Genomic DNA, 23,581 nt, shown 5'->3' on the forward strand with positions numbered 1-23,581 from the left:
GCCGGAGTGGACTACTTCAGAGTAACGACGCCACGCAGCTCTGCATTTTATTCTTTTATTTGGTGCTGCGTATTTACAGTGCTCAAGTCATTGCTATTTACACGGAGTGATGTGGTCAGTCAGTTTCAGAACCTCCTAATGGCTTTTGGCGCGTCTTTCTCCAACACAAAAGCTTTGGCAGACCCATCCTCTTGCCCCTCCTCTTCCTGCGTAATTCTGGAGTTGGGGGGATGGGTCTTCCCCCCTTGCTTGCCCCTTCCTGTCCCACCTGGGACCCTGGCTCCTTTACCTTGCCTGAGCCTCGGACACGACTTCCTGCTTCCCCACTGGAATCGGAACTCTCCCTGCTTTCCCCTTTGCTCGGGGACGGGCTTGAACTCAGGAGGGGAGGGACTTCGCGATATCCCCTGTCCCTCACATCCATGATTTGTGGGGACATGCAACCAGGAATTTAAGCACAGCCTGTGAAAAAGTGAGCAGAAATCAGGCTTTCAACACTCCCATGGCTGCCAAGAGTAGTAACATAAAAATAGTAACATAACAGTTACTATTTTACTATGTTACTACTAATAGTAACATAATAGTAATAGTAACTAATAGTAACATAAAAACTAGTAAATTAAATTAGTAACTAATAGTAACATAAAAAAATTAAATTAGTAACTAATAGTAACATAAAAAATTAAATTAGTAACTAATAGTAACATAAAAAAGATATCAGAAGTGTGTTCCTTCATTATGGATCATTTCCATAATTAATTGAAAAAAATGTTTTAACCCCCCCCCCCCCAAAAAAAACCCCAGAGTCCTTTATGTTGGGGATAATTCAGACTGAAATTCCCAGGTGTCAAAAAAGTTATTCATGTATGACTGTGGCCCGTGTTTTGTTAGCCAAAAATGGAAAACGAGCGAGGTCCCAACCAAAGATGAATGGCAACTTAAGTTGACAGAATATGCACAACTTGCAGATTTAACATATAGAAAAATAAGAGAACAAGAAGTACATATATTTAAAGAAGATTGGAAAATGTTTAATGAATATGGGGGAAATAATTGTGTACAGCTGAAAATGTTGGCAGCATTAAGATAAATTCAATGGTGAAAATAAGTTTTGATGGATACAATACTGGAATACTGAACGGTATAGTTTTTGTAAAATATGCAGAGGTTTATGATATGTAAAATGAACCATGGAAAGAGAAGAAGGGAAGTCAATGATATTTTAATGGTGTAAAAATTGGTATTTTAAATTGCAAAACAGAAAATAAAAATTATATGCAAAAAAGAGAAGTGTGTTCCTTCAAACAGCAACAGTTTTAATTCTGAACATTTGGACCAGAAGTGGCCATGCTTTGAGAATCCCCATCTAATGTGGGCCTCCTCAATGGAAGGACCTCTCGTTTAAGTGCACTGAAAAGGCTGCATACCAAACATTGCAGCAGGACCATCGTCATTCATTTCCTTAGCACTTACATGACAGCAAGGCTTGCTAGATTTTCCCCAATTATGCCTTAGGAAGAGGGCTGTTGAGACTTTTTATTTAAAAAAAGAAGTGGTTGCAAATGATCACCCAGGGAGAATAGCAGAGACATTGCTGGTGCTGTTGTTTTCCCTCCACAGGAAATACAGTGAAAAACTTGAAAGCCTTCCAGGTCTTAGAGTCCCTTTTCCGGAAATCCAGCAACACAGAGCTTTGCCGGCACATCTTACTGGCCCTGAAAGATATTTGGACCTGGAACCCCATGAACTTCTTCCTCCTGGAGTGGTCTCTGCAGCCCATTTCCCAGTTTGTGGGCATCATTCCTCGCAAGCCCACGCTGGTCCAGAGACAGTTCTTCCAGTTGGTGGAGTCCTTGGTGCTGGATCTCTCGTACACCCCCCACGAGATCCTGAAGGATATTCAGGGATTGATCAAGGAGAGTCCCGATCCGTTGTGCACTTCGCTTGCTCTGCGCTGCCTCCACAGCATCACACAGAGGGACCTGCTCTTCACAGATATCTTCAGAGACTCGGGGCTCTTGGGAATGCTACTCGCGCAACTACGCAAAGAGGCGAAGATATTGAGAAAGAAAGGTACAAGGCCTTAACCCACACCTCTCTCTATGATGTAGTGCGATTTCAGCCAGGCAGCATGGACGCGGGTGGCGCTGTGCTCTAAACCACTGAGCCTCTTGGGCTTGCCGATCAGAAGGTCGGCGGTTCAAATCCCTGCAATGGGGTGAGCTCCTGTTGCTCTGTCCCATCTCCTGCCAACCTAGCAGTTCAAAAGCACACCAGTGCAGGTAGATAAATAGGTACCACTGTGGTGGGAAGGTAAACGGGGTTTCTGTGCACTCTGGTTTCCGTCATGGTGTCCCGTTGCGCCAGAAGCGGCTTAGTCATGCTGGCCACATGACCCGGAAAGTTGTGGACAAACGTCAGCTCCCTCAGCCTGAAAGCGAGATGAGCGCCACAACCCCATAGTCACCTTTGACTGGACTTAACTGTCAGGGAGTCCTTTACCTTTACCTTTACATTTTTTAACGAATGTGTATATTAGTGGAAGAAACAAACATTAGAGGAAGTTGTCTTGTGAATATCTATATCTATATTAGGTGAAATTTGCATACAAATATGGGTTTGAGTCCCATGTTGGGCAAAAAGATTCCTGCACCGCAGGACGTTGGAGAAGATGACCTCTGTGGTCCCTTCCAACTCTATGATTCTATGATTCTCTGTGTGTATTAGAAGAAATCTGAATGCTGATAAATTTCATTGGGACTTTAAAAAATGCAAATGGATGTGGAAATGTGGATAACAGAATCCAAAATTTCCAGATTTGCTCACCGTCCCTATCAACAGCTGATGTTAGTGTTTCCCTGACATAGCCACAGAGTGTTTCCTTCCTTCATGGCTCTACTACTTTCTTCTGAACCTGCCTTGTATTTGCTGCTCCCTTATCATTCTGTGGTCTAAACCACAGAGCCTAGGGCTTGCCAATCAGAAGGTCGGTAGTTCGAATCCCTGCGACGGGGTGAGCTCCCGTTGCTCAGCCCCAGCTCCTGCCAACCTAGCCGTTCGAAAGCACGTCAAAGTGCAAGTAGATAAATAGGTACCGCTCCGGCGAGAAGGTAAACGATGTTTCCGTGCGCTGCTCTGGTTTCGCCAGAAGTCACTTAGTCATGCTGGCCACATGACTGTCTGCGGACAAATGTCGGCTCTCTCGGCCAGTAAAGTGAGATGAGCGCCGCAACCCCAGAGTCGTTTGTGACTGGACTTAACAGTCAGGGGTCCTTTACCTTTACACCTCAGTCAGATAGTGGCGTTCCTCTACTTCCTGGTTGCTCACCTGTTGAGCTTCAACAGCCCTTGCCACTTCCTCGTGAGATGGCATTGTTTCGTTTCGGGAATTGGTTTTCCTGTTCGATTTTAAAAAGTCCACAAGAAGCGTTGTTGCTGAGGCAATCGGTCTGGTTTCTTTTTAATCCAGGTGGAAACCAAGCAGAGTATCAGGATCAGGCAATGGAAAGAGAGCTCACCAATAGGACACTGAAGCTGGTGGCTGCTCTTACAGGAGGATCTGTTAGGAACACAGGTAAGGGGAGGCCATGAAGGGGTGTTGGTCACTGTTTATGGTTATGTGTCCCAGGGGCTGGAGAAGAGACATGTTATTCAACTACGGAGAAGTGACCCAAACTGGTATTCTGGATTTCCTCTCCAGAAGGGTTATTCTGCTTTTTATTTAGTATCGTTTGATTAAGGATAAATAAATTGTCTTTGCTGGATTAATTTCAGATTCAGACATTATCAAAAACTGGCAGTTTTCGCTCCTGTTTCCTTTTTTGGATAATAATTTTTATTAGTTTTCAAGTACAATCTTATAGCCTCATTATAACAATACCAATTCATAATACAATTAGTAATAGCAATCATCCTGGTACTGAATTATATAATTTAGGTGGTCCCCCACGTGCTAGAATTGATTGTTTGATGATTTTCTTTATTTCTGCATTCCAAAATCTTAATCATTTCAATTACATTCCCGTCATAATAATAAATCCAGTATACAGTGGTACCTCTACTTACGAATAACTCTACTTACAAATGTTTCTACTTACGAATGGCGCTCCATCCGCCATCTTGGATGCGGTTTAGATAGGATTTTTTCTACTTACGAATTTTTAGATAGGATTTTTTCTACTTACGAATGTTTTCTTCCAATGCATTCCTATGGGATTCGACTTACAATTTTTTTCTACTTACAAATGTGTGTTTGGAACGCATTAAATTCGTAAGTAGAGGTACCACTGTACAACAACTGCAATATTAATAACTTCTATTCGTGCTGACACATTAAATGATTTATAGAACTACAAGTGAGGCACTCAAACTATACCATTGCTCTTCTGTGTGTGGCAATTATTCTCTCCGTAGTGTTTCTTCCTGTCCTTGTAAAATGTTATGTCTATCTTTTCCCGGTTGTTGCTATTATCCATCATGCCTTGGGCGGAGCTGATATCCCATTGTTGTTCCAGAAATATCTCCCTCACTCTGTCCCATGCTTCGTCGTTTTGCATCTTTAACAACAGCTGCAAAAGTCACTCTCTCCCAATAAATAACGTGTTCTTACCATTTCCCCTCCCCTCTCAGACTGGGAAAATAAGACAGCCGAATGAAGCTTTATCTCAATTTTTTGCTCCCGTTTCTGTGTTTGTTAGAATTCTCCTATGTGTGATACTGCAGAATGCTTACAAAAGCAAAGATGGGGGGCCTCTAATTTGCTATTTAGATGCTTTTTCCATGCATGAGTTAATTTCTAAGTCAGCGTTTCCCAAACTTGGGTCTCCAACTGTTTTTGGACTACAACTCCCATCAGCTCTAGTTAGTGGCCAGGGATGATGGGAATTGTAGTCTGAAAACAGCTGGAGAAACACTGTTTGGGAAACACTGCTCTAAGTTCTTTAACTCGTCTCTAGAGTTAGAACTGACATATTTAAACATTATTCACTATAGCCCTTATATTTATTTCTGGTGATTCTCAGCTAGCTAGCTGGTCCTTTCCTTGAAGACCCTGGATGATTGATGCAATAGGATAAGTACTAAAACTAAAATATCTTCAAAATTATGTCAGTATGCAGCAATCCGAGGTGTGGTGTGGTCATGGACCAGTTAACTATGTTTACTTACTGCTTTAGTGGTTCTCAGAGACTACGGGATGGTGCCATATATCAAGATTTTTATAGACGATGAATTGTACCGAAGTGACACCCTGGCTATCCTGGAGCATCTGTCAATTATCAACCCTGAGGAGTACATGAGCATCATGGTTGGGGCCTTGTGCTCTTCCACCCAGGGGGAACTAAACTTCAAGCTGGATCTACTTAAGGTGATAAATAGTAAATGCTCCTCCTTGTTCATTTAGCTCCCCTCCCTCTTTATGTAGAAATACTTGGTGGCTGGGCTTGCTCCTTTCTCCTTTTGTTTTCCCATCCTGCACTGAATGCTAAGGAAATTCTATATGATTGATTGATTCATTTTGTATACCGCCCTTCATCACAGGGCAGCTCTCAATTACAATTACAAAACAAGAACGCAAATACATAACAAACAAAAGCAAATCCGTACCTTCCTCCCCTCCAATACATTAAAAGGCCATAGATTGTTCAAACAGCAAAAGGTCTGGTTATAGAGAAACTTTTTCGCTCGGCACCTAAAGGCAGTGGCGTCGCAACAGGGGGGTGGGCGGTTCGCCCTGAGTGCCATGTTTGGGGGGGGGGTGACCAGAAGGCACCCGTGGGGGCTCGCCCTGCCACAGTGGTGCGAACAGCCACCGCGCCGCCACAGCTACATGTGGAGGATCCTCCGTTCATGGCTGCAGCAGGCAACCTCCCGTCCATCTGGTCATGGGAGCCACCCACTAGCAGTGCCTCCTGTCTTATGCTCTAGTTATCTCCCGCTTGGACTACTGCAATGCGCTCGACGTGGGGCTACCTTTGAAGGTGACTCAGAAACTGCAATTAATCCAGAATGCGGCAGCTAGACTGGTGACTGGGAGCGGCCGCTAAGACCACATAACACCGGTCCTAAGAGATCTACATTGGCTCCCAGTACGTTTCCGAGCACAATTCAAAGTGTTGGTGCTGACCTTTAAAGCCCAAAACGGCCTCGGTCCTATATACCTGAAGGAGCGTCTCCACCCCCATTGCTCAGCCCGGACACTGAGGTCCAGCTCCGAGGGCCTTCTGGCGGTTCCCTCACTGCGAGAAGCAAAGCTACAGGGAACCAGGCAGAGGGCCTTCTCGGTAGTGGCGCCCGCCCTGTGGAATGCCCTTCCATCGGAGGTCAAGGAGATAAACAGCTACCTGGCATTTAGAAAACACCTAAAGGCAGCCCTGTTTAGGGAAGTTTGTAATCTGTGATATTTTAATGTATTTGGTATTTGTTGGAAACCGCCCAGAGTGGCTGGGGAAACCCAGCCAGATGGGCAGGGTATAAATAATAAATAAATAAATAAATAAATAAATAAATAAATAAATAAATAATTAGCTGGATTGAGCTTCAGTTTATTGGCTCTCATCCAGTCCATTACCAAGTCAAGACAATGATCCAGAACATCCGCTGCCACACCCGCAGATGTAAAGGAGAAATAGAGCTGAGTGTCATCAGCATTTTCCTATTTCATAGCAGGCCCTATTCATCATTGCCAGTACATCTGTGAGAAGGATTTCAGGCCAGATGGGAACACTATATATCAGTCAGTTCTGACACCATAGCTTTGCAATTATTTCAAGTTTCTCACTGTTGCTCAGATTCTTTAAAACAGGGCTTGTGTTCTAATGTTCTGCACCTCGCCCCACAACTGGGGTGGGTTGGGGTGGTCTCCTGCCCCCAGAAAGGTTTAGGCCAGGCATCCCCAAACTTCGGCCCTTCAGATGTTTTGGACTACAATTCCCATCATCCCTGACCACTGGTCCTCTTAGCTAGGGATCAGGGGAGTTGTAGGCCAAAACATCTGGAGGGCTGCAGTTTGGGGATGCCTGGTTTAGGCAAACATTTCTTACTATAACCCTACCTGCTAGAATGAAAGAGAACTGCAACCAACTCAAAGATGCCTTCCACCCACTGAAGGGAATAAACTTATCACAGTTGATCCAACATTCTTTTTAAGACTGAGTTTGTTGCATTACCTGATCCAGTGAGAAGAAATGCGGCGTTGATGCCTAATTCTGACAAATTATAACTGTGTTAATACATAATGTAAGAAAATGAATTTGTTATATATAGCCCTTGGGACGGTGATTACATTATGCACAAATTCAGATTGATTTGCTAATATATATTTAGCTGTTAAACCCCAAGCTCAAATGTGATTAGCTCTACGGTATTCCGGAGTGGCATGAGGTAGGCAATTATGAGGAATAACGAATAATGCAATGTGAAAATAAATTCTGTTAGCTGTAAATGAGTTAGGGGGTTCCACTGCAGGCAAACCTTTTTATAGATTCAAGCCAGAAGGACAGACAATTAAACTGTAACAGAGTTAGAGCGAGAAGAAATGGAGTTACTTCTGACCTTTCTAGATATGTGTCAGAGCTATCCTGATACTTTGAAGTCCGACTGATTAGATTTATGCTCTGTTCAGGAGCCTAGTATGATACATTAGCATGCAAAACTGAATGACAGTAATAAAGTCCCCCTCTTGTTTTTTCTGGCAAGCCGCCTTCTCACCCATTTGATGAGTTAAGGTGGAAGAGAGAGAATTTGTATGCCATGATGGGAATGTTTCACCTCATGTGCTTGGTCTGTGAGCACTTAGAAAAGGATGCTCTGAATAATAGATACCAACTCTATGGGGCTGAGGACAGCCCCCCCCCCAAGGATGTGGGGACAGCCCCCCAAGCCTCCCCGCAGCAGCAGTGGACCCCACCAGGCTTCCCTGGGCCTTGTGTGTCTGTGTCGCACATGTGAGGTCATGCACACACAATGAGCTCCCCGCAACATTGCGTGGAACTGGCTGCCTTACTAAGACCCAGCATGGGTTTCTCAAAAAACAAGCCATGCCAGGGAAATCTCATTTCTTTTTCTTGACGGAGTTACAAGCTTAGTTACAAGCGCCTTATTCTGGACAGTTCAAATTTCTCAGCCCTATTTTCCAGGGACAGTCCCGGATTTACAGAAGCCCTCTCGGTTTCTGATTGGATCCCAGAATGTCCTTAGGATGTCCCTATTTTCATCAGAGAAATGTTGGAGGATATGGAGTTATGCGACCCAGAAGACATCTGAAGACAGCCCCCTCTTTTAAGTTTAATGTTTTAATATATATTTTCATATATGTTGGAAGCTGCCCAGAGTGGCTGGGGCAACCCAGTCAGATGGGTGAGGTACAAATAAGAAAATTAATATTATTTTGGAATAGGACGTCCCTATTTTCATCGGAGAAATGTTAGATGGCATGTTGTTGTTTTTTTAAATGAAGGACCATTCAGTCAAGAGAGCCCCATTTGCATCTGGGTACAAGATCCTGAAGGAGCGTCTCCACCTCCATCGCTCTGCCAGTGCCGAGGGCCTTCTGGCGGTTCCCTCGCTGTGAGAAGTCAAGTTACAGGGAACCAGGCAGAGGGCCTTCTCGGTAGTGGCGCCCGCCCTGTGGAACGCCCTCCCACCAGATGTCAAAAAGAAAAACAACTACCAGACTTTTAGAGGACATCTGAAGGCAACCCTGTTTAGGGAAGCTTTTAATCTTTAAGAAATTAGTATACAGTAATACCTCGGGTTACGAACGCGATGGGCGCCGCCATTTTGCACATGCGCAAAGCGCGATTTTCACGCTTTGCGCATGCGCAGATCGCGTGATCGCACGCGCACCGAAAACACTTCCGGGTTTGCGCAGTTCGTAACCCGAACTGTTCGCAAACCGAGGTGGTCGTAACCCGAGGTACGACTGTATTTTAATGTTTCTGTTGGAAGCCACCCAGAGTGGCTGGGGAAACCCAGCCAGATGGGCGGGGTATAAATAATAAATTATTATTATTATTACACCCCAAAGGTTAACAACCCACCACACTGAGTCCTAGGCCCAAATCACCCTTTTTAAAGTTTACAGAGCAAATGAAGTGGCAGCTAAGCACTTTCTTCCTTTCTCTCTCTCCGATTCCAAAGTCTCTTCTGAGGACACTGGATAATCCCAAGGGTCGTTCAGCCTTCAGAACCAGCAGTGGTTTTAATGGGCTGCTCTCTCTGCTGGCTGACATGGAAGGCGCGTTGCAGGATCCGCCCTCAAGCTTGTGGGCCCCGTTTGGTCCTAGCCACATAATGGAGCTCGTACTGCATATACTCCAAGCAATAGCGGCTGCTATCTATTCGGACGCTGTCAACGCTGATTTTTTCCAAAAGAACGGGCTCTTTGACAAGATGGCGGAGGAACTTGGCTCGCTAGGCTGCTTCTCAGAACAGAAGTGGGGACAGATTCCAGTACAGCTCCATGCGACACGGTCGTTTGCCGAGTTTTCGAATGCAGCTGTTTCCTCACCCGAGTCCTTTCCTACCTGGCTTAAAAGCTGCGTAATGATACTCAATTTCCTTGACAACATGGCCAAGAGGAACCCCTTCGAACTCAAGAGCTACTTGGTGGACATGAAGCCAGGTGTAGATCAAGTCCCTCGAGATGTGAAAGAAAATAAACCAGAAGAAACTGAAGACAACTTGGAGCATGTAGGTGAAAATAGAGCACCTGCAGACCTACAGCCAGAATTCAAAGACAGGTAAGTTTTTGACTACTATAAGTGCTAAAAAAAATGTCTTCTGTTATTATATTTTTACAGCATTCTTTTCATGCAGTAAGTGAAGGGGGAGACATTTTATCCAGCTTCCGCTCCTGAAACAATATGTGAATTGAAATACATGGATCCTTCATGGTTTGCACTACTCTGGGTTTCATAACAAAGCTCTTTGGGCAAATAATGTGTACTAAAAGGTGTTCGATTTGGTTTGTTTTGTTTTTAAAAAGGGGAAAGTGTGCATAAAAATGCATATGTTTGTGAAAAATAACGCAAAATACATTATAATAGGGGAAATTGCTTGAAAAATGTGTGTATTGTGGGAAACTGCATACAAAAACCTTGCATGTCAGGAGAACTGTGGAAGGAAATGCTGGTGAATTTTCACGAGGATTGTGCCAAACTGAAGATTGGAAAAAGTAAGAAACTGAGGGGAAACTGACAGCGACCGGTTTGTCCATCTCTATGTGAATTAACTGGCAGCCTGCTTCTGTGCATGTTGACACAGGATAAAACAGGCATAGGCAAACTCGGCCCTCCAGATGTTTTGAGACTACAATTCCCATCATCCCTGACCACTGGTCCTGTTAGCTAAGGATGGTGGGAGTTGTAGTCCCAAAACATCTGGAGGGCCGAGTTCGCCTATGCCTGGGATAAAAGCTCAAACGCCATATAACATGACAGGAACAAAACTGCCCCTAACTTGGTTTGGAGCCCAGCTTGGACGATTGGAAGTCGTGGTATGAAGTGATAGGTTGAAGGAGGGTTCAGCATTCCTGCCCATGTGCCTATCTTGTGCTTTAAAATCAGGCATGTGCAGAAGATTGCAGCTTGGCAGCCTGATTTTTATACAGCTGCTGTATGTTTTGTAAGTGTTGTGGAATTATAGAGAAAGTCCTTGCAAAGGGAAATAATTCTGAGGGCCATACAACATAGTATGTTGTTCATACATGTTTTGAGAATGGTGTGTCCAGTATAAGCGTTCCTCTTGCAGTGTGTGCCCAAAATCTGTTCCAACGGGTCCACCAACCCTCTGGAGCAGATTTTGCAGGTGCACGGGGAAGTCCTGTTACACAAGAGGAGGCCTGTTGTACAAGTGGCATGCCGGTGTTGGATACAACCCAAAGCACAGTATAAGTAAAAAGGATAAAGGACCCCTGGATGGTTAAGTCCAGACAAAGGCGACTATGGGGTTGCGGCACTCATCTCGCTTTCAGGCTGAGGGAGCCGGCGTATGTCCACAGACAGCTTTCCAGGTCATGTGGCCAGCAGGACTAAACTACTTCGGGCGCAACGGGACACTGTGATGGAAACCAGAGCGCACAGAAACGCCGTTTACCTTCCCGCCACAGTGGTGCGTGTTTATCTACTTACACTAGCGTGCTTTCGAACTGCTAGGTTGGCAGTAACTGACAGCTTCCCCCTCAGATCTCTGTAGCTTCAAATGCCGCCAGTACTTCTTTTTTTGTGAGGTCTTGCCAAACATCCTGCTACGGCTTCCTGCTCCGACTCCTCAGTATTCCCACTTCCTCCTCAAAGAAGCCGTTTATTCAGAGGCCTCACACCAAAGAGCAGCGAGGAATCAAGAATGAGCCGTCCATATGGGAACCTGCCCTAAGCAGAGTCAGACCACAGGCCTGCCCAGCTCATTGCAGGTAGATCTCACCTTAGGCTGTGGTTATGTTCCTGACTATTGTGCGCATAAGCAAAATTTTGTAAAGCCCGATTGACCCCTGTGCGACCATCTCTACATGTTCAAAACGGGAGAATAGGTTCACCAACAGTTCAGAAAGGAGACTCTTCGACTCGGAGTAAAGTCAGCTGTTTTATTCGGGAAATTAGTATACAACAGAGTTCACTCAGGCAAAGCTGCCTTCAGTGAAGACGTTGCCAAGACTGGCTCTGGGCACCTCCTCCTAAATCTCCTGTGCCGGACATCTCCTAAGCAGACACAAACTCTGGCAGGCGAGGAGAACTCCCTCTCCCCTCTTGGGAGAGGACAGGGGACTGACCCTTCCCTGTCCTCTCCTTCAGATCCTGAGCTCGAAGCATGTCCCTCTGCACCGACTCCTGTCTTCAAGGGGCTCCCTGCCTCTGGCTCTTCTTGTTCACTCAAGCCTCCTGTTTCTTCTTCCTCCCAGCTTCCTCCCTCCCTCTGATCTGTCTTCTGTGACCCACCAGCACTCCTCTGGGTCCGAGCCTTCTTCCTCTCAAGCCTCCCACCCCACATTGTCATCCAGCCAGTCCCTGATATCCTCACCCCCATGCGAGGCAAAGAGCTTTATATAATCTCCCCTCCTTTGCTTACTGGGCTCTGGGAAAGTCTCTCAAGGGCTGCTGCAAGATCTCGGGTGGGTTTTCCAGGGGTTCCACCCCCCCAACTCCCCTGCCCCTTTTCATTTATTTATTTTTAATTCTGCAACCCGCATAAAGCTGCAATTGCCCAGTGAAATAAGCCTAAGATGCGAATTGCCTGTACTGTCTCCAACTGTCTCCAAGTTTTCACCCAACAGTTCATTCCCAGCTATCTATGGAGATGCCAGTTATTGAACCTGGGAACTTTAATACTCAAATGTGCTCTACTGCTGAGATAAGACTCTTCCCCAGATACATACAGAAGGGAAATGAGGAAATAGCTGCTGGAGCTATCGGAGGTTTATTTTTAACGTACTGCATCGGTTTATTTTGATTCCTTCCTAATTGCACAGGGTGGTCTCTGAGAGAGAAAGTGCTAGGCTTTCCCCAACCCTTCGCTATTTCAGCTATAGCAAATCTTCCCTAGCAGGGGGGATTATTGTGGACAGTTGCTGCACACCCTCGAACATTTCCCCGATGAAAATAGGGACGTCCCATTCCATAATGATAATTTTACTATTTATACCCCATACATCTGCCTGGGTTGCCCCAGCCACTCTGGGCAGCTTCCAACATATATAAAAGCATAACAAAACATTAAACATTAAAAAAAACCACTTCCCTATACAGGATCCTGCCAACCTAGCAGTTCGAAAGCAGTAGCTAAAGTGCAAGTAGATAAATAGGTGGGAAGGCATTTCCGCGCGCTGCTCTGGTTCGCCAGAAGCGGCTTAGTCATGCTGGCCACATGACCCAGAAGCTGTACGCCGGCTCCCTCGGCCAGTAAAATGAGATGAGCGCCGCAACCCCAAAGTTGTCCACGACTGGACCTAATGGTCAGGGCTCCCTTTACCTTTATACAGGATTGCCTTCAGACGGCTCGGGGATCAGATAACTCCATACCCTCCAACATTTCCCCAATGAAAATATGGACATCCTGCAATACCCTCCGGCATTTCTCTGATGAAAATAGGGACATTCTGGGATCAAATAAGTAACCAGGACAGCTTCTCTAAATCAGGGACATCCCTGGAAAACAGGGGCACTTGAAGAGTCCGTTGACGCACCAGGAAGTTGTGAACTAAGCAAGAAATTCTAGCATAATCATTTTTATGGGACCTCAACTTGCAGCCTCGCCGATGAAAAACATATCTTCATTGGCTCCTATTTAATTGATTTATCAGTTATTTTTACTGCTTTATTTTGGGCACATCCAGAAAAGTTTCTTACCCCTGAAATATGTAGCTTTACCACAGAACTGGGGGTGGCCAGAACTTGGTCCTGTTCATACATTTGTGCGTTGCCATGGGACCTGTGTCCCATGCTAGTTGGGCATTTGTGTGTGTGTGAAACAAGTGCACGGAAAGTCATGTGGGTATTTCCTACCCACATGTTGCCTTTCTGGGAAGAATGGCAACAATCCAGGGAGGAATAAACCACATGATCTGCCTCACCCAATTTGTTGTGTCAATCACACAGTGGAGTCAGTAGGGTGGACTTTTGCATGTTACGTAACATACAAAACCTATTTACACTGCTTCCACAAGAGAAATATTCCCCACCCACCCAATGTTTTTATCTGTTCCTATTTTATCTGTAAGCCAGCCACCTTGAATCGTTGTCAGTGAAAAAGGCAGGCCATAAATAACTATAAAATATAATATAAAAGTAATAATGAGAATAACCTTATAACCCACACTCAGGATTCTTTCGATGGGCAATGATCTGTAAGAATGTTTTGTGCCCGTAGGCAGGGCATTGTTTCTGTTAGGGCAGACTTCTGCAGTTGATCAAAGTGTTTGTTTTATGAAAAGCATATGAGGAATGATGCTGTCAGGAAAGAGTTGGCATTCATAAGTGCAGGCAATGTTCTCTTTCTGCTGCAGAATATATTGGAGCCCAGTGGGGCTGCAAGTCAGGCGGAATCTGAACAGGAACACAAAATTTGGGAATGTTTGCAGCCAGGCCCGTCCTAGCCATAGAGGCTAGTGGCGCGGAGAACCACGGCGCAGGGCGCTGGAAGGGCACCAAGTGAGCGCAGGGTTCCAGCGATCTGGCCAGGACTGTGCTCCTTCTCCGAGGACTCTGCGCGGCACCTCCTTCTCATTTCCCCAGCGCTGGGTTCCGCTCAGTCGAGCTTCGGCACCAGCACGCGCACAGTGCCCAAGCAGCTCTTGCTGGTCCTGCGGTGCGCACGCTGGTGGCAAAGCTTGACTGAGCGGAACCCAGCGCTGGCGAAACGAGAAGGAGGCGCAGCACGGAGTCCTCGGAGGTGGCCTCCCGCTGCTGCCGCGGGCCGCTTGGCACTCCCGGGCCCTTGGAGAGGCTCTGGAGGGGGGCGCTGGAGGGACCTAGTGCCAGGGCGCTGGATGGGTTTAAGACGGCCCTGTTTGCAGCAGTGGTGTTTTTCAAGAAAAAAGAGGTGCTAGAACTCACCACGAACGTTTCCCTTGTTCTCTTACACAACCGTACCTTGGAAGTTGAATGGAATCCATTCTGGAAGCTCCTGCAGCCAACCAGAAGCCACAGATTTTCAGTTTCCCAAAATACTTCGCAAACCGGAACAATCACTTCTGGCTTTGTGGCATTTGGGAGCCAAAACATCAGAGTTCCAGGGTTTTCGGGATCCGAGGTACGACTGTAATGGCAGTGGACTCCACCTGAGAGATGCCAGAAGCGAGTTCCTGTGAGTTCTGTCGGGGGGGGGGGAAGAGCCCTGGTTTTCCGTGATATCATTCCTCCCAACCAACCTCCTGAGTGATGTGAATTTTGGAATAAGTTCCAGCATAGTAGCATGTGGTTTTTTTCCAGGTTTACACATTAAAAATCTGAGGCTTGTATTTATCTCTGGTGTGGTCTTTAGGCAATTGGGTGACACTGGTGACAGTTATGAAAATGCCAGTTTTGACCTGCCAAGTTCAAGCAAACAGTAATTAAATTTAATAATATTTAGAAACAGCAATCTTAATTTTTGTTGCAGGGCAACCTGCGAGGAAGCAGCTGCCCGAGAGTGAAGTACAATTCTTGTGGCACTGGAGGGCAGTATGTGAGCCGCTTTGTAAACTGATCACACAGTGAAAAAGCATTTGTGAACAGTTTAATTACTACGGTAGTATTCGGTATCTAGGGCTCATCCTTTGTAAAGCACAGTCCTGTCATCATTTGTCATAGAGCATCTTTGAAACGGGTGGCCATGCTGGTTGGCATTTTGCCACCATCCATGCTTTCCCCAAAATTAGGGACTGCTTACTTTTAAAAAAATAATGATTTGTTAATTGACAAGTGCAAACTCTCAAGCATTTGTAGAGGGGGCAGGATGAACGCTCTTTCCTCTCCCTGTCACATGTCACTTGTGTTTAGGACAGGAGAGTTGAGAGCTTGGTTTCCCGGCCGCCATTTCTTGAACCTGCCTGAACATCGTGAAGAAAGGCTGGTGTAGCTTGGCAATGTGTTGCATTTTGCTTTGACTGGGTTGTACTGGAGCTGTTCCAAGGGTCTTTCTGTTATAATAATTATAAGGTCTCAAATATAAAACAAATGTTCAGAAGTGCACAATGTAAACACACAAGAAAGAGAGAGAGAGAATGAGAATCATTTTTACTGGTTTTACAAATAAAAAATACAAATAAGCAGAGAATAAAAAAGTACAGTCAAACCTCGGTTGCCGAACACAATCGGTTCCAGAAGACCGTTCAACTTCTGAAATGTTCGACAACCGAGGCGTGGCTTCTGATTGGTTGCAAGAGCTTCTCGCACTCAAACAGAAGCCGCGTCTGACATTCGGATTCCAAAAAAAACGTTCAAAATCCGGAGCATTTACTTCCGGATTTTTGGTGTTCGGGAGCTGAAACGTTTGAAATTGGAGCATTTCAAGAACTGAGGTTTGGTGGTATATTTATATAAAGAGATTCTCCGAATCTCAAGACTTCCCCCCATCCCTTCCATGGGGTCTCATTTTAAACATCTACTACTGCATATTCATCCATACTCCATTTTTTTAATATCAAAACGTATCCATCATAATTTTTACACTACAAGTGAAATCAAAATCCTGCCTTTGTTTCCATCTGCTTACAGTGGTCTCCTAACTAACTTACAAGTTTTTCCCATTCTTTTATAAGTTTTTGTCCTCTTGGTTTCTGAGTTTTCCAGTCAGTTTTGCCATCTACAAACATGAGTATATAAACCACATGTCTGAAAAAGTACAGGAGAGCAATCCTGAAGCCATCTTGACTCTTAATGACCCCAAATATTTCCTCTGCAGAAGGAAATATCTTGGAAAAGCCTTTCCCAGTGCCCCCCCTTACTTACAAACCTTCAAATCCTGTCTTAAGGGCATATTTTGTGTATGAATACAACTGGATTCAGAACGAAAGTATGGCCAGACTGACCAGGTAATGCAATCAGTAAATATTAGGTATCTTGTCAGACAGCAGAAAAACCATGCTCTGTTGTAGACCGCCTCTTTCTGTGAACTATGTGTGATGTTTTCTTTTGGGGGGGGGGTTGTCTTTTGGCTAAGGGGTTGGGCAATTTGTAAAGTGTTTTAAACATTCTTGTGCATCCTTATTCTAACTCCTCACCTCCTTGCAAAGGGGGTGGGAAACTGCGTTGCAATAGAAAAATAAAGATCTACATTGCATTTCTGCTTTATTAAACTTTATTAGAACTATACATACAATACAGTTTACAAAAACAAAACAAACAAAAACAAAACAAACAAAACAATACGGTCATAACAAACAAAAACACCAAAAAAAATCAGATGTTCTCTTGACTTCCATTCATCCCCTTGTGTTATCTGAACTTCATTTTCCACCCCACACTTTTTTATTTTCTTTTTCTAGATATTTAGTATTACTTTTTTTATTTATTTCTCTATTGTCTTGACACTTGCAAGATGAGTCCAGACCTGTCAAAGGATTTAGCTTTTTACAGTGCTGTTTTATATACTCTCTAAAGACATTCCATTCTTTATCTAGTCTCTGTTTTGATTCATCTTTTAGTCTTCGCATCATTTTGGCTAATTCTATATATTCTATCATCTTCACCTGCCGGTCTAATTTGGTTGGCATCACTTCTCCTTTCCATTTTTTTGCTATTAAAATTCTAGCCACGGCTGTTGCATACATGAAAATTCTTCTATTTCCCACCCTCTATTTCAGTGGACATCATGCCTAATAGGAAGGCTTCTGGTTTTTTTTTTTTTTAAAAAAATGAACATGTAAAGATTTTTTAAAATTCATTGTATATTGTATCCCAGAACTCTCTTATTTTCACACAACTTCGCCACATATGCAACATTGTACCACCTGCTTTTTTTACGCTCTGATTTCTCTTCAGATCGTATAAATCTTTCGCTTTCTACATTGCATTTCTGAATGCAAAATAAAATGTGTACTCTCAGAATGTGCTGCAGCCCCTCTCCCCTTGAATGAATGAATTTATTAATACGGTCGCAGACCAGCATCAACACGCACAATATCACAGATCATAAAACATATCAAAAATACAAAGGACAGTATGAATATAACAAGGTTTCAAATATAAAAATTAAAATTAATTATTAGCGTACCCTACACATTGTGGAAGCGGATCTGTCAACTTAGGTCCTCCCAGTTTCTCAATTTCCTGCCAACGTAAATTGGGTTCGTCATATTTCTACAGTATTTTTTAAACTTTCTTTTGAATAAAATCCTCATGGAAATTCTTCCATATTTTAGTGCAACTTTCTCCCAATAAGCACAATTTTCTCAAGCAGTTTCTGCTGATGTAACACATGTTTGTATGTTGTTTTCACTGGTATATTCGTTTTTATGCACATTTTAATCTTATTATATGCATTTTTCTAAACGTTGGTTTGTTGGAGAACTGCAGTGCAAAATTCGGATTAAGCGCAAATATGACCTGCAGCTGAATTCCATGCATGTTCGGTAAGCATTGTGTATCTGTGTTTGCAGTATCAAATACTGAGCTACCCAGCAAACTGAAAACTATAGCAGCTAAATGGGATCTTACATATGTCTTAGTACCAAGGAATATGAAGCAGTGTATTACGGTCATGTTCCTGCTCTGCTTGTGAACTTCTAGACTGGCTGGAGTAGGTGGACTCCGATCTGAACTGGCAAGGATATCCTTATGTTCTAAACTGTTGTCTTTTATAATACACTGATATCTATCTGCCCATGCCTCTAGTGTTACCGCACCTCTCTCCATGTCTTTTCTCTGCAGGTTAGATGCTGAGGACTGGGCAATTGTGTGTCCTGGGGCTCTTTGTGTCATGGTGAAACTGATTTGCAAGCTCTACAATGAGGCTCACCCAGAAGTAAGTCCTGCCCTCATAGGCATTTGTCGGCTCTTCGGTTCCTTAGATTGGTAAAGGTAAAGGGACCCCTGACCATTAGGTCCAGTCGTGACCGACTCTGGGGTTGCGCGCTCATCTCGCATTATTGGCCGAGGGAGCCGGCGTATAGCTTCCAGGTCATGTGGCCAGCATGACAAATCCGCTTCTGGCAAACCAGAGCAGCACATGGAAACGCCGTTTACCTTCCCGCTGTAGCGGTTCCTATTTATCTACTTGCATTTTGACGTGCTTTCGAACGGCTAGGTTGGCAGGAGCTGGGACCAAGCAACGGGAGCTCACCCTGTCACAGGGATTCGAACCGCCGACCTTCTGATCGGCAAGCCCTAGGTTCTGTGGTTTAACCACAGCGCCACCTGGGTCCCTTCGGTCCCTTAGATTACAAGGCCCCATAAGATCGAAAGCAAATGTTGCATTGCTTTCAGATGAAAGGATTCCTTCCAGCCTCTTTCGAGCGGGGCCTAGAAGCCCCACTTTGGGAAAACAAATGGAATTACTGTAGCCTTTCTTTGCCCTAGTACTCAGCTCTGAAAGTTGGGAAGGCATCTGTCGGGGGATTGTTGCGGCTACTCCCGAGTAAACACGCTCCAGTCCGTTCTGTCTTTAATGGTTTTTATTGTGCATAAAATTTACAGTGCAGAGAAAGCAGAAAACATGACCTCCTAGTCGCTCGCAGAATCCAGCAATGGCGCCCTTCTGCTCCCGGGCCAGCATAAAAGCTTGGGAACCCCGAAACGCTGCCCTCTAACCTTGGCTTGGGTGTGTGCCTCAATTTGGGCGCCGGAAGCAGCTGTGCTCCCTCTCCTGCTTGTTGTCTGGGGTGGTGCAGGGGCTCTGATACCTCGCTGAGCTTTGCCTCCTCCATTCCGCTCCCATCCTCATTTCCTCCCCCTGACAATTGAAGGTCATCTTCCAGGAAGGGTATAGGGAACCTTTTTCTATAAAGGTTTACCCATCAAATGATCTCTTTACCCATCAAATGACCCATCTGCTGACAAGGGAGGGGGCAATTTGTATTTCTATCAGGGTGTTGCCCAGCTCAGTGCTGCCTCTACTTTATTTCTCCCTCTTTATGCCAAATCTCCTTATACCCCCCTCAATTTGTGTAGGATTTTAGGGCGTTTGGGAAGTGTGAAAACTTATGGGTAACTGAGTTCTTGTTCACCTATTATTCTCTCCGTGTCTGAGATCTGATGTTTTCATCCCGGAATTCACACAGATCAAATTCCTTAAGCATTCCAAACTGAAAGCACAAGTTCAAGAGGAAATGTTACTAATTTAGAATATTTATATCATGTTTCATCATCCCCCAAAGCTTTCAAATGTATGGATCTGAATGCAATGGGAATAAACGAGAGCATTACGTTCATAGGATCTGCAGCGTAGAGAAGCAAAAGTACGGTTCCCAACGCTATAAAGTTGTGAATTGCAGTGGAAAGGAGGAGACGAAAACTACTTAAAAGTATATGGCATGTTGCTGAGTGACACTGTTGCCCTTAGACTTCACCCTCATGCAAAGTTGTGAGCTCGTCTGCTGATTTCTAATTGCACCTCCTGTATCCCTGACGAATTGTGGGAGTGATTTGTAGGAAAATCAATCCATAAGCTGGGGAAAGAGAGACTAGTTTCCTGCCACCATTAATTTTTTTTCACTAAAACCCCCTTTTTACTGGAATGAGCATCCCTGAAAACAGCACATTTTATTCAAAACGAGGCAATCTTGTTATTGGCAGGACTGCTGTCATAATGAGAACAATCAATTCCTTGTACTCCATTATGGCCATATTGAATTTATTTGGGAGATTACTTGTTTACTTAGCCAAGATCAACATAGGTTTTCTTTTCTTTTCTTGACCTTGCTTTTCCCCCACTGAAATAATTATTAGGAAGTGCAATATTTAAAGCACAAAAAAGCATTAGAAGCTACTTTAAAATATCTAGATGAAGCTGCTCTCTCAGTTCTTGGAGAATTGGAGAACACGGTCCCTTAAGAGTTCTTGTGGAAAAAAAACTCTTAGAGATGGAGAAGAGCCCATTTGGGCTTTGAGGAATTTCAGTCTGTTTCTCTAAGGACTGGCCTGAACTAGTCATTAACCCATTCAAATCCAGCTCATCTGCCATGTACTTGTGGCCTGGTGCCACCCTAGCTGTATAGTCCCAAACAGAAGAATTGTCAGGCTGACGATAAGAAGCCATATATTGTTGACCTCGTATAATGTTGCAGCTGCAGCATAGTCTCTACTCAGGACTGGGAAGAGACCAAAGATATAGAAATAATAGTTCATTATTATATTATTAAAAGGGACCCAGGTGGCGCTGTGGTTAAACCACTGAGCCTAGGGCTTGCTGATCAGAAGGTCGGCGGTTCGAATCCCTGTGACGGGGTGAGCTCCCGTTGCTTGGTCCCAGCTCCTGCCAACCTAGCAGTTCGAAAGCACGTCAAAATGCAAGTAGATAAATAGGAACCGCTACAGCAGAAAGGTAAACGGCGTTTCCATGTGCTGCTCTGGTTTGCCAGAAGCGGCTTTGTCATGCTGGCCACATGACCTGGAAGCTGTACGCCGGCTCCCTCGGCCAGTAGAGCGAGAGTATCGCTCCAACCCCAGAGTCGGTCACGACTGGACCTAATGGTCAGGAGTCCCTTTACCCCTTTACCTTTTATATTATTAAAAATCCCACCATGCCTCAACCATTTTCTTTCCTTTTTTAGATTTTCGGCAACATTTACAAATTTCCAAGAGTAGGAAAAGACCATTGAAACATACCCTCTTTGCAAAAAAAAATGCATAGCAAGGCAAATCATTTCTGCAAAGTGACATGGGATTTGTTCTTCACAGTTAATGCGAGGAAACTTGCCATAATTTTTGCCATTTTTCTCTCAAGTTTATGTAGCTATAATATGTATTCAGCTAGCTATAGTAGGCAATTCTGATTAATTGACCACGATACCGCGCAGTTTGATAACTCTCTTTCTTCATGTTTTGTGACCCAGCTAGATTAGATTTGCTTCCCAGGGGGAAGTTTAGTGGGCTGTAATTTGAGGTAATTAGATGTGCATAGCCTATAAAGGTTTTTTTAAAAAAGAAAAGAAAGGGTAAAGGTAAAGGAACGCCTGGATGGTTAAGTCCAGTCGAATTCGACTATGGGCTACGATGCTCATCATTGCTTTCAGGCCGAGGGAGCCGGCATTTGTCCACAAACAACTTTTCCAGGTCATGTGGCCAACATGACTAAACTGCTTCTGGCACAACAGGACACTGTGATGGAAACCAGAGCGCACAGAAACGCCGTTTACCTTCCCACCGCAGCAGTACCTATTTATCTACTTGCACTGGTGTGCTTTTGAACTGCTAGGTTGGCAGGAGCTGGGACAGAGCAATGGGAGCTCACCCCATTGTGCGGATTCGAACTGCTGACCTTACGAGCGGCAAGCCCAAGAGGCTCAGTGGTTTAGACCAAAATGCTACCACATAGCCCGTAGCTAGGGTAGGAAAACTCAGACTTGAGGGCCAATTATGCCCATCCAGGTTTCTCTCTGTGGCCTCCGGGACTCTTTCTAGGCCACATTCCTTCTCCATTCATTGTCCTTATCGTACATGGTCCTCTGCTGGAGCTAGAACAAATTTGAGACAAAACTTCTAAAAATTCTCTTCTGCGAATTCTGATGGTGAAAATAAGTGTTAACATTAACGAAATATTCAATCTGCGGCATCCAACATTTGCGTTCAGTTCCCAGTAGGACTATAATATGATAGCTGGCATGGAATAGCAGCTAGCTTTTTATGAAACCTGACTTATGGCTGTGAAGGTTTGATACTATCTGACAGCAGGCAGGGAATTATAATCTGTATTTGACAGCTGCCTTGAAACAGAATCTAATAACTTTCTATGAACCGCATTCATTAATCCTAGCCATCACTACAAGCAAATTTCAAATTTTTATTCCGAAGCTGGATGTTGAATTCCAGGGTGAGGTTTCTTCATTCAAGTCCAGCTTTCAGATTTGGAGAATCTGACAAATGCTGCCCCTTTTTTATTGATTCTGATTCATCTCTAGCTTATGCATATCCCATGAGAGTGCAGGTTTCCCTTGGAGAAATTAGCAAGCCCCTCATATTCTTTTTTTAAAAAAATTATTGAGTGTTTATTTAGTTACTATATAATAGAATATAGAATATACAAAATATAGAGTATCAAATATTTCATTTGTAGATTCCCATTTTCACCAGTACATTCCATTTCGTATCTATTTCATTAATAAACATGTGTACTGTATGAATATATAGTTTCCTTATTTCTATTATTGTGACTTTCCTCCACCACAGATGGACATCTTTTGATATATTTTTTGACTTATCATTGTGTTATATATATTAATTACCAGTGTGGTGTTAAGAGCGGTAGACTCATAATCTGGGGAACCGGGTTCGCATCTCCGCTCTTCCACATGCAGCTGCTGGGTGACCTTGGGCTAGTCACACTTCTGTGAAGTCTCTCAGCCCCACTCACCTCATAGAGTGTTTGTTGTGGGGAAGGAAGAGAAAGGAGAATGTTAGCCGCTTTGAGACTCCCTAAAGGTAAAGGGACTCCTGACCAGTCCAGTCGTGACCGACTCTGGGGTTGTGGCGCTCATCTCGCATTATTGGCTGAGGGATCCAGCGTATAGCTTCCAGGTCATGTGGCCAGCATGACAAAGCCGCTTCTGGCAAACTAGAGGAGCGCACAGAAACGCTGTTTACTTTCCCGCTGTAGCGGTACCTATTTATCTACTTGCACTTTGACGTGCTTTCGAACTGCTAGGTGGGCAGGAGCTGGGACCGAACAACGGGAGCTCACCCCGTCACGGGGATTCGAACCGTCAGCCTTCTGATCGGCAAGCCCTAGGCTCTGTGGTTTAACCCATAGCGCCACCCGTGTCCCTATTTGAGACACCTTAGGGTAATGATAAAGCGGGATACCAAATCCAAACTCCTCTTCTTCTAATCCCAAGAACAATCTTATGATAATTTTTTCTTAGCTTTACGAACTTAATCAGTGCCTATCAATAAATTTGTTTTGGAACGATGTTTTGTCATACTGTATATTCTTCCAAACAGATCCATTCCTTCTT

At 44.3% G+C, this 23,581-nt stretch overlaps 1 protein-coding gene across 2 annotated transcripts in view; it reads left to right on the plus strand.

Annotated features, from left to right (window-relative positions):
• LOC118096134 (WD repeat- and FYVE domain-containing protein 4) overlaps positions 1–23,581 on the plus strand; it is a 158,507-nt gene that overhangs the window by 5,639 nt on the left and 129,287 nt on the right. For both annotated transcript variants that reach the window (XR_015949956.1, XM_060275113.2), the window contains exons 2-6: positions 1,621–2,073; positions 3,470–3,574; positions 5,175–5,365; positions 9,139–9,740; positions 18,342–18,435. Coding sequence is in view for 1 of the 2 variants with exons in the window: in XM_060275113.2 (XP_060131096.2) it covers positions 1,621–2,073; positions 3,470–3,574; positions 5,175–5,365; positions 9,139–9,740; positions 18,342–18,435 (1,445 nt within the window). In the remaining variant the exon portion in view is untranslated. The remainder of the gene's footprint in view (positions 1–1,620; positions 2,074–3,469; positions 3,575–5,174; positions 5,366–9,138; positions 9,741–18,341; positions 18,436–23,581) is intronic.

This window comes from Zootoca vivipara, chromosome 5, assembly GCF_965207765.1.
Source record: "Zootoca vivipara chromosome 5, rZooViv2.hap1.1, whole genome shotgun sequence".
Classification (NCBI taxonomy): domain Eukaryota; kingdom Metazoa; phylum Chordata; class Lepidosauria; order Squamata; family Lacertidae; genus Zootoca; species Zootoca vivipara.